Source organism: Mastacembelus armatus, chromosome 5 (assembly GCF_900324485.2).
Source record: "Mastacembelus armatus chromosome 5, fMasArm1.2, whole genome shotgun sequence".
In the NCBI taxonomy this organism is placed as follows: Eukaryota; Metazoa; Chordata; class Actinopteri; order Synbranchiformes; family Mastacembelidae; genus Mastacembelus; species Mastacembelus armatus.
The window spans coordinates 11995250-12005134 of NC_046637.1; the positions used below are offsets into that span (position 1 = coordinate 11995250).

General features: G+C 39.7%; 1 protein-coding gene across 1 annotated transcript; it reads left to right on the forward strand.

The window, feature by feature from the left end:
* The first annotated feature begins 4360 nt into the window (after positions 1-4360).
* Positions 4361-7805, forward strand: LOC113130966 (pyridoxine-5'-phosphate oxidase-like). The gene is made up of 7 exons (XM_026307980.1): positions 4361-4494; positions 6159-6283; positions 6372-6471; positions 6729-6782; positions 6875-7003; positions 7085-7155; positions 7549-7805. The coding sequence occupies exons 1-7, from the start codon at positions 4450-4452 to the stop codon at positions 7712-7714; spliced, it is 690 nt and encodes a 229-aa protein (XP_026163765.1). The 5' UTR covers positions 4361-4449; the 3' UTR covers positions 7715-7805.
* The last annotated feature ends 2080 nt before the right edge of the window (positions 7806-9885 follow it).

Genomic DNA, 9885 nt, shown 5'->3' on the forward strand with positions numbered 1-9885 from the left:
ACAACTCTCAGCTCATAATTTCACTTGCAGATCCATGCTCTGCAAAGATTTTTTGTTTTCTGCAGTTCAGTTATAATGCAGTGCTCAAGAAAGGAATTTTTTATTCTTGCCTTGGCTCTTTTGAGTTTCCATCTGTCCTCATAATGTTCCTCTTCATCTTTCTCATTAAGATGAAATATGCATGTGCTACCCTGGTTCTTGTAAAAAAGTACTGACAATATAGGAGCACTCAATAATCACAAAACTAATTTCTGTTTGTTTACAAATTAAATAAATGATATACAACAATTTAGTTTAGAAATATATGTGTATTTTTTGAAAGAGAACCAGGCCAGCTGTTTTTCCTTTGTTCAAGTTTTACGCTAAGCTCAACTAAAATCCAGCATATCCCTGAGCTAGTTTGCAAGCTGTGCTGTTTGACCATTATTGGAAGAAGTCAAAATGCTGATCTTACTGGAATGTCTACACTCAAACGGGGAGTGAAGGAAAGGGGGAGGCAACCAATGTGAGTGAGTGATGCCCTGCAAGAGGAAATCTTTGAAAGTAAACTGGCAACGTCTGCACATGACGTAACATCACTCTGCCTTTCAACAAGCAAATGAAGCAACAATGAGATCAACTCTTTGAATGGATAGGAATTTAAAGATTTTATTTGTCAAGTGATTTTTGAAGAAAATGACTAGTTCAGTAAGATCCCTGAACAAACCAACTTCTTGGTTTGTAGCAGACAAAAAACAAAACAAAAACTCTGTGTTATTACTGTGGAATGAACCAATTACACAAATCATGAAAAGTATGTTTCATTTGAACAGCAGCTGGTAGAGGGTGACATTTTTGTGGATTTGCTCATATGACTGATGCTGCTATTCCAATTGGAAAGACAGTCTCACAAATCCATTCACAAATAGATTTGGAAGTTGAAATATATAGACAAAAAATATCATACAGTGAAAGAAAGAAGGAACTGAACTAGAGAATTCTAGTGAAGCAATGCACTCAGTGACAAGCTATTTTATTGCTATCACAGAAGGTGCAAATGAAGAACTGAACAATCAAAACTGCTTTCTGCAAAAGATACAAGAAAAAGCCATGGAGTATGTGAAACAAAGCGAACTAGTTAGACTAGAGGACGAGGAAATTACAAATTAATATGATTGTGCTGCAATAAAGGATGAAAGAGAAGCAACCAGACAGATGAGTGACGCCCTGCAAGAGGAAATCCTTAATCTGAAGAAGACATATCAACAATATAATGCTGCAATAGCTACTGAGCTGCCCAGAGTGCAGAATGAAAGGTTGCAAATGGAAATTCATGAGGTCATTAAAGCGATCCAGCATGTCCAGAACTGGAAATTATAAAGACTATTAAAATGACATCAATAATTTGAAATATTAAAATAAGACACCACAACAGCAAATCCAAGAAATTGACACAGCTGAAGAGCAAAAAGGACATACTTGAAAAACAGAAAGCTGAGGAAAAAGTGATATGGGCTGAGAAGAGAATTGTGATTAAAGCATGACATGAGCTCCTACAAAAAACTTAAAAATCAACAGGACCTGAATTTCAATCATGAAATGCTGATGAGGCAGATAAATCACTGCAAGGAAGAAAATTAAAGAATTATTCAGGAAATTCTTTAATTTCCTGAATAATTCACACTTTTCAGGAGGAAACTGCCAAGTTTTGTAATTTTGATGAAAAATGTGTGGTGATACCAAGAAGGAAAATGGGTACAAAGTTTGGAAAGGATTAATGTACTAACTAAACAACACCATCCTGGGGGGAAAAAATCCTCTGTTCATTAACACAATCATAGAAATAAATATAGTGGTGAAATATAGCCGATGAGCGGCCCTCGCCTCAAGTGAACTGCCTCCTCCAGCGGACCACTGCCCTCAGCGAACCGCAGGTGCGAGCGACCCTCGGCCGGTGAGAGGTGAAACTGCTATTTAAACTATTAAAACATTAACAAATACATTCAGCCACACACACCATTGCACACACCCGTGGAGACATACAGACCAGCAATCTTACACATTTATCTTTGTAAATTTTCATTTGACAGGACTACCAATGCTGATGTGGGTCATTTTGTAAATCATTCCAGAGGCCACAGTTCGGACCGAAAAGACACATTTTTCACAACATCACAGTGAAAAGAGTATTGTCTCTCAGAAAACCACAAGATTTATTCACCTAAAGGTCAAACCGTGGTTCCAATCACCTTACTGGGAGCCCCTTAAATGAGAGGAGAATTTGCACCCGGAAAGATGAGGTGTGGGATTTTGTTAACTGCTACAGAGGGCACATTTCTGCGGCCACAGTTAAACAGGCTCATACAGACACACAGAAATGCAGGATGGCAGCAGCAGACATTTATTCAGCTATTGCACCTTTAAAACTCCCATTGGAAAATAATGGTGGATCTCAATCATCGCCACGGAAACAGTGTGGAAAATAGAGCATGGGTCCAATTGGCTTTTTTGATCGGGATGTCCTAATGGATTTTTAAGCCAAGTTTGGTATAGTTCTGACAAACTAAATTTTGACTCTCCATGCATTTTCATCTCACAGTGTAGATCTCTCATTGAAAAACAATGGTGGCTGTCTGCCATCACCAAGGAAACAGCGTGGAAAATAGAGCATGGGTTTCATTGACTTTTTCCATCAGGATACCCTAAAGGATTTTTCTGCCAAATTTGGTACAGTTCTGACAAACTAAATTTCAGCTCTCCATCCAAATTTGCAAATCCTTTTAGAGGGGGCGCCATTGCGCCTATTGTGACTTTATTTGATCACATGGGTTCAGGCTCATGGGGAGTATAAGTGATTAAAATCTGACAACAAACCAGCTGCAGATATTTATTCAGCTATTTAGTCAGCTACCTTTAAGTTTAAAACTCCCACTGGAAAACAATGGTGGATCTCAGTCATCACCACGGCAACAGCACGGAAAATACAGCATGGGTCTGAATGGCTTTTTTGATCAGCACACCCTAAAGGATTTTTTTAGTCACATTTGGTACAGTTCAAACAAACTAAATTTTGGCTCTCTATGTAATTTCATCCCTCAGAACAGATCAGCCATTGGAAAATGATGGTGGCTTTAGGTAATCTCCAAGACAACAGCATGGAAAATAGAGCATGGGTCTGTTTGGCTTCTTTGATCAGCATGCTCTATAGGATTTTTGTGCCAAATTTGGTAGACCTGTGACAAACTAAATGTTTGGCTGTCCATTCAAATTTTCAAAACGTTATATTGTGATTTTGTTCAATCACCTGGATTCAGGTACCCGGGGTCTACAATTCATCAAGTGGTCAGATTCAAATCTGACACCTCGAAGGTGCCAAAAACGTACGTCAACTTTCCGCGTCCGCCAAAGGAAACCGAAAATTAATTACGAAATTTGGATAACTTCTGCAGCCCCTCTTGTGTAGATTAGGTAGACCTAGAATGAGCTCATTCGGTCAAAAGCCCAAGGAGGAGTTCGTTCAAATTCGAGGTGAGCAAAAACAGCGAACTCAATGACCTCAAGTAAAACTCGACACTGGTGGACTTTCTGTTGGTTCATACGAACTCAGCATGATAAGCTTTTTTGCTTGGCCTGACATGAAGAATAAACATGCTAAGTTTGACGTGCGATGAAAAAAGTGTCTGCCGGGCTCCCATTGGCGCATTGTATTTTGTTGGGGGCGCCAAAGAGCCATTCTTTTGAGTTCGTTTATGAAACCTATCAAATATAAAATTTTCACGCGATTCTGACTTCTGTGCAAATTTTGTTGAGTTTTCACACATGTTCAGTGGGTCAAAATTGAGGTAGTTTCGGAACGTGAAGAATTTCCAGGCTCACGCCCGCCCGGACACCGCATCATATATATTTTCCAAAAAGTCTCGCGCATTGACTCGTCATGGTGGGGTGTGGGTTAGCGCTAGACGTTGCGTAAAGCCGCCCCCCCTCAATTATTCGTCCCTTGCACATTGAGCAATTATAATAGTCCCTGGGCCGAGACCTTCGGTCGGTGCTCGGGCCTAATTATGCTCACGAGATGAAAGGGAATGGAGAACCTAAATCATTGTTTAATCCAAAATTTGCTATCACAAATAGCTGTTTAACCACAGACTGAAATAAGTCATGAGTTTATCACCATTGTCCGTTTAATGTTTAAATGATATCTGCTGTACGAGCAATAATTTATGTATTTCCAACCAAAAGCCTCAGCGTAAAAATACGATTCTTCCAATCCTGTACACTTTGATGTTTAGTCGCGTTACAAAACCGCATTTTTGCGTAATGTTTTACGTCATGGAAGATGCGTGGCTACGTCAACGTCAGGTAGACAAGCATGAGACGCACACAGTGGGAGTGTACTGAAAAATTGTTTATTTGTCTTTGACTGGGCCAACAGCGTCTTTGCACTGACTTTCTGCATGAAATCAGGGAAGCATGGACCTGAGTGACACGAGGAAGAAATACAAAGAAGATGAAGAGGTAAGGGACAGGTGTTCCAGTTTAATGTATGGCATATTAACTGGGGTTGAGTGGGAAAGCGAGTGAGTTTTTAGGTGACTGTGACGATACCTCAAAACACCGCTTACGGTGAAAAGTTCGATAAAAAGTTCTCGTTAACAGTGTTTGTTTCAGATATCGTTAGCGATTTATTTTAAGTGAAGTGGATTTGACAAGTGTGTGAACAGTTAACGTTAAACTATTTGTTCTGGGTGGGTTTGGGTGGTGTAAATATAACAGGTTGAACACGAACCCTGTTTTTGCGGAAGTTGATGTAATTTTGTGGTTGAGTGGACTCAGGTGTCTGTATATCTATATTCACATCCAATTCAATTCAGTTTCATTTGTACAGCTCCACAGTAAAAATCATCTCAAGGCATTTTACATAGAAATCCAACAAACCCATCATGAGTGGCATGGCAGAAGAAACCTGCAGTATCCGTGTCCATACTATCATTTATTGTGATCAGTGGTATTCAGTAGTCAGCTGCAGAGCTACTGAATACAGGGAATCAAGAGCCAGCATAGTAGATACATATAAATCAGTGGTAAATGGAAAAAGGTGACTAACTGTAATTACGAGCTGGATTTCTTTTGGTGCAAGTTATCATAACATAATGTCCCAATGATCTTGCCCATATACAGTATGGCTTTGGAAAGTTGTTTAAGGCAGCGATTGTTTCATCTGTGGATATAGTCATATTTTTCCCTCTTGCCTTTAGCCCACTCTGTCCACCCTTAACATCTAATTTCACTTCTGTAGACTAATATACAGTGTGAACTATCCCTGCAAATTTAAATATTTGTACATATAATGATATATTTGAATGTGTGATATATACTAGCTAGTACAGTGTGCTCGCTTTACAATACCTGGACAGTTATACAGTTACACAGTTACAGTGATAGCAGCAATTACTCTCACATTCACCTAATAATCCTTAAGACTATTCCTCTTCCTGAATAGAAAAAACAAGACAGTCAAATGTGGATTATTAAATATTCGATCTCTCTTATCTAAATCTCTGTTAGTTATTGATTTGATAAGTGATCACCAAACCTAGCCTGGAAACAGCATAGTAACATCTTTTAAAAAAAAAACCTCTTTGTGAAGCCATACTTGCATACTACTCATACTACTAATGAGAACAATTCCAGGTTTCTTTTCAGCACTGTAGCCGGGCTGACAAAAAAATCTGAGATGATTTTATTGTAATTTGGTGCTATACAAATAAAATAAATTTAAATTAGTCAGTGATGTAGCTGGAGAAAGCAGGTGTTTTCATGCTCCCCAGATGTTTCAAAACTTGATTTGGACTTCTGGCCTGTATACACTATTTCAGAAAACAAAAAAGACCAGATGTAAGTAGAATAATTCAGGCTGCCCCCACAACAACTATATTTTAAGAGGAGGAAATTTGCACTGTGCAGTTTAATCTTCTATTGAACCCTGAACAATAAAGTACCAAAGTAAGTGCATTTCAGACCTGTTAATGATAGTAATTGTAGTTCTCCTCTTATGGAATAATACATCCCACCTGAGTTTTTATTCATGATAATTACTTGACACAATAAATTGAAGCAGTTTGATAAATAAATAAAAATTGGTCTCTTCAAATATGATGGATGGATCATTTTGTCCACAGTGCTTTGAGGAGAGTCATCTTGCATCTCTGGACCCCGTCAGGCAATTTGGAAACTGGTTTGATGAAGCAACAAAGTGCCCTGAGATCAGAGAGGCCAACGCCATGTGCCTCGCCACTGCCACCAAGTAGGTGACACCACCATTTCAGATGAAAAATGCTGATTTGTTTCCAATTTTTCACCATCTAATGTCTCCCATATCTGTGTTTGTACAGGGATGGACGTCCTTCTGCTCGTATTGTCCTCCTGAAAGGTTACAGCAACGAAGGTTTCCTTTTCTTCACAAACTATGAGAGCCGAAAGGGTTCTGAGCTGGTACCTAGTGTCTCTGTCTTTTTGACTGTCTTGCAGGTTTTGTACCATTTGAAGTGACCTTATTGTGATGTTAAGCCACAGAAACAAAATACACTGTTCATTCATTTTCCTGCATTTTTCTAAATATGATGTAAAAATTCAATCTTTGTCTTAATTCTTTAGACATCATTTCTTAGTCCTGACGGCATGAAGAAGCTGACTAGCTCCTTTTGTTGGATTTTGTATTTTACATATCGGTGCTTGTCGTTTGTCTGCAGGAGAGTAATCCATATGCATGCTTAGTCTTCTACTGGGAAGCACTGAACAGACAGGTACAGCAACTTTCATGTTCCTACCCGATACCACTAATAAAAGTGAGGTATTTCTGTCTTATTACACAATGTCTGTTTGATTCTGACTCTAGATTCGTATTGAGGGCACTGTGGAGAGGATCCCCTACCAAAGCTCCTGTGAATACTTCCACTCACGACCGAACAGCAGCCAGATTGGTGCTGTTGTGAGTCGACAAAGCACTCCCATTCCCAACAGAGATGTAAGAACCGAAGCTCTGCTGTGTTGTGTAGGTAATACACAAATGATGAAGGCTCCGCTTTCACGGTGTCTTTACTTTTAGTATCTCAGGCAGAAAAATGCAGAACTGGAGAAGAAGTACAAGGACTCAGAGGTGCCTATGCCTGACTACTGGTAAGCATTACTGCCTTTGTTTTTCGGTTTCCATTCTTTATGCAAAGCTATGGTAACTAGCTGTTAGCTCGAGCTGCACATCGTCTGTCCTCTGACAATAATCCCAGTTTGGCAGATATGACATTCTGCAAAATCTCTGCCTAGCCGATTTAAGAGTCTTTCTAGACTTGTTTTATTTTAGGATGCACACAGCATGTTTAAGATCTTACCTTGAGTTTTCTCTGATGCTCAGGTCAGGGGATTGTTCTTGAAGTAGTTTTGATTTTTGAGGTCTGCTATGGATCATTGTCCTGTTTTCTGTGCCACGGGCTGCCACACACCCAAAGCTTTATTGGTCAAGAATAAAAGAAGTTTGGCTTGGTCTGATGTACCTCTACCATGCTGTGCTAACAGGGGAGGCTACATGGTGAACCCTTACCTGATCGAGTTCTGGCAGGGTCAGACCAACAGTCTTCAGGACCGCATTGTCTTCACCAAACCGAAGGACGGAGCATGTGACCTGGGAGAGTTTCAGCACGCTGCAGAGGGAGGCTGGGTGTACCAGAGGTTGTCTCCATGAAAAGGGCTTCAGTAGGTTGCCATGTGCAGCAAAGGACAGAAATTACACATAAAATATGAACTTAGCGCTTGAAAAAAAAAAAAAAAAAAAATCACCATCATCTTTTGAAATAACAGCTCATCTATACAGCAGGAGCTGATGGAAACCCTGATACTGTTAGGATACACAAGTCATTGTGTTGTCTTAACTAAATGTGCAAATACAAACATTTTCCATGCATCTGGAAGTGAAAAGACACTGGTGTGCAGCATCATGTACACTGACTGGCACTGGAGAGTAAAATCCACATGGTTTTGTTAATTAAAGATTCACTTTAACGGTGGAAATGATGCAGTGTTGTTAAGGATACGGTCTTATTCTTCTAAATCCACAAATTGTAACTAATTGACTATCAGCAGTACATCTTAAACCAGTAATTAGAAGAATAAAATGTTAAATTTAATGATAAAAGGAAAACATAGACAAAGTTCAGTTTGTTTTCAGTTTTTTTAGTTTAGTTGATCATGTTATTATATTCTAGAGGAATTTCCTTTATGAATTGCTCCATTTAAAGCCAAATCAACACATATATATTACTGATTATTACTACATCTTATTCACATTTTTAGGAATAAATATAATTTAGGTTCTGGGAAATTAAAGGAAAATACTGTATGTTACCCCCAAGTAGACAAATTAATTATGAACTGATTGCAGGAGTCTATGACAATGGATTTATCTGCCTTTTAATCTGTCATGTCAAGAAAAGTGGAGCTCACAAGACCGTGGAGCTCAGGTGAAATAAATGTGGCTTTGTAACCTGTAAGAAAGATGAATAAGATTATTTATCTGCATCTTCAGTTAATATATCAATAAAACTTACATTTAAAATAACATTACAATTATTGCTGTTTCTAAATATGATCAGGAATGTTAATGCTGATGAAACTGCTGCCAATTTTCATGTTGGGGGAGGGGGTGTAAAGATAATCTCTACAGAAAGCCATTTATAGTGGTGCAACAAGTGGTTTAAAAAGTGCCACAAATTGTCTAACACATCTCTAAGAGAGAGAATGAAGTCTAATTCTTGGCTCCTTTCTCACATCTACTCAGATCACCAATCATTGCACGAAGTGGAAAGTTAGAGAAACTTGCAAATGCAGGGGCCAGTACTCTTGCTTCACAGCAAAAAAGTTCTGGGTTTGGATTTGATATGAAGAACTGGTGCTGTGAGGTGGTGGAGGTCCACAGTGTTGAAAATAATGTCACAGTAAGTTATTTTCAGTACAGACCCTTGAGGGAATTGTGTCAAATAGCAGCACATACTAAAAATGTAAGTTCTACAGGGTTTGCTCTGGCAATTTAATTCGGAGACTCAATTCAATTTATTCGAGGGCCAAATTACAATACAAATCATCTCAAGGCACTTTACAACCCCCCCTCAAAAAAAAACCCAACAAATCCCTTATGAACAAGCACTTGGCGACAGTGGAGAGGAAAAACCCCCTTTAACAGAAGAAAAACCCTCCAGCAGAACTGGGCCCAGTTTGGGGGGCATCTGCCTCGACCGGTTGGGGTGAGTGGATAAAAGAGAGAGAAAAGAGCAGCAACAATCTTACTCATTTCACATTAATAGGTATAGAGCAGAGAGAAAAGAACAGCAAGAATAAACAACAAATAGACACTGCAGGTTGGTGGGACCAGTAACTGCACATCAGCGATATACAGCTCCAGGACCAGGGACACCTGCAGAAGGTACAGAGAGAACAGAGAGAGAGGGAGAGAGCACAAGGTTAGTAACATTCAATGGTGGAATATACATGAGGTGGGAGGAGAGAAGAGAGGGGAGGGGAAGGGAAAGGGGGGGGTTAGGGGAGGGGAGCTCAGTGCACCGATGGTCCTCGGGCAGTCTAGGCCTATAGCAGCATAACTAAGGGATGGTTCAGGGTTGCCTGAAGCCAGCCCTAACTATATGCTTTGTCAAAGAGGAAGGTTTTAAGTCTAGCCTTAAAAGTATAGAGAGTGTCTGCCTCCTGAACCCAGGCTGGGAGCTGGTTCCATAGGAGAGGACCTTGATAACTAAAGGCTCTGCCTCCCATTCTGCTTTTGGAAACGCTGGGAACCACAAGTAGACCTGCACTCTGAGAGCGAAGTGGTCTATTGGGATAATATGGTACTATGAGGTCTTTAAG

Bases quoted from the DNA above. Each gene is read 5' to 3' on its own strand.
- LOC113130966 (XM_026307980.1), top strand. From the start codon at position 4,450: ATGGACCTGAGTGACACGAGGAAGAAATACAAAGAAGATGAAGAG. The intron at 4,495-6,158 runs GTAAGGGACAGG...TTTTGTCCACAG, and splicing joins AATACAAAGAAGATGAAGAG to TGCTTTGAGGAGAGTCATCT. The intron at 7,004-7,084 runs GTAAGAACCGAA...CTTTACTTTTAG, and splicing joins CTCCCATTCCCAACAGAGAT to TATCTCAGGCAGAAAAATGC.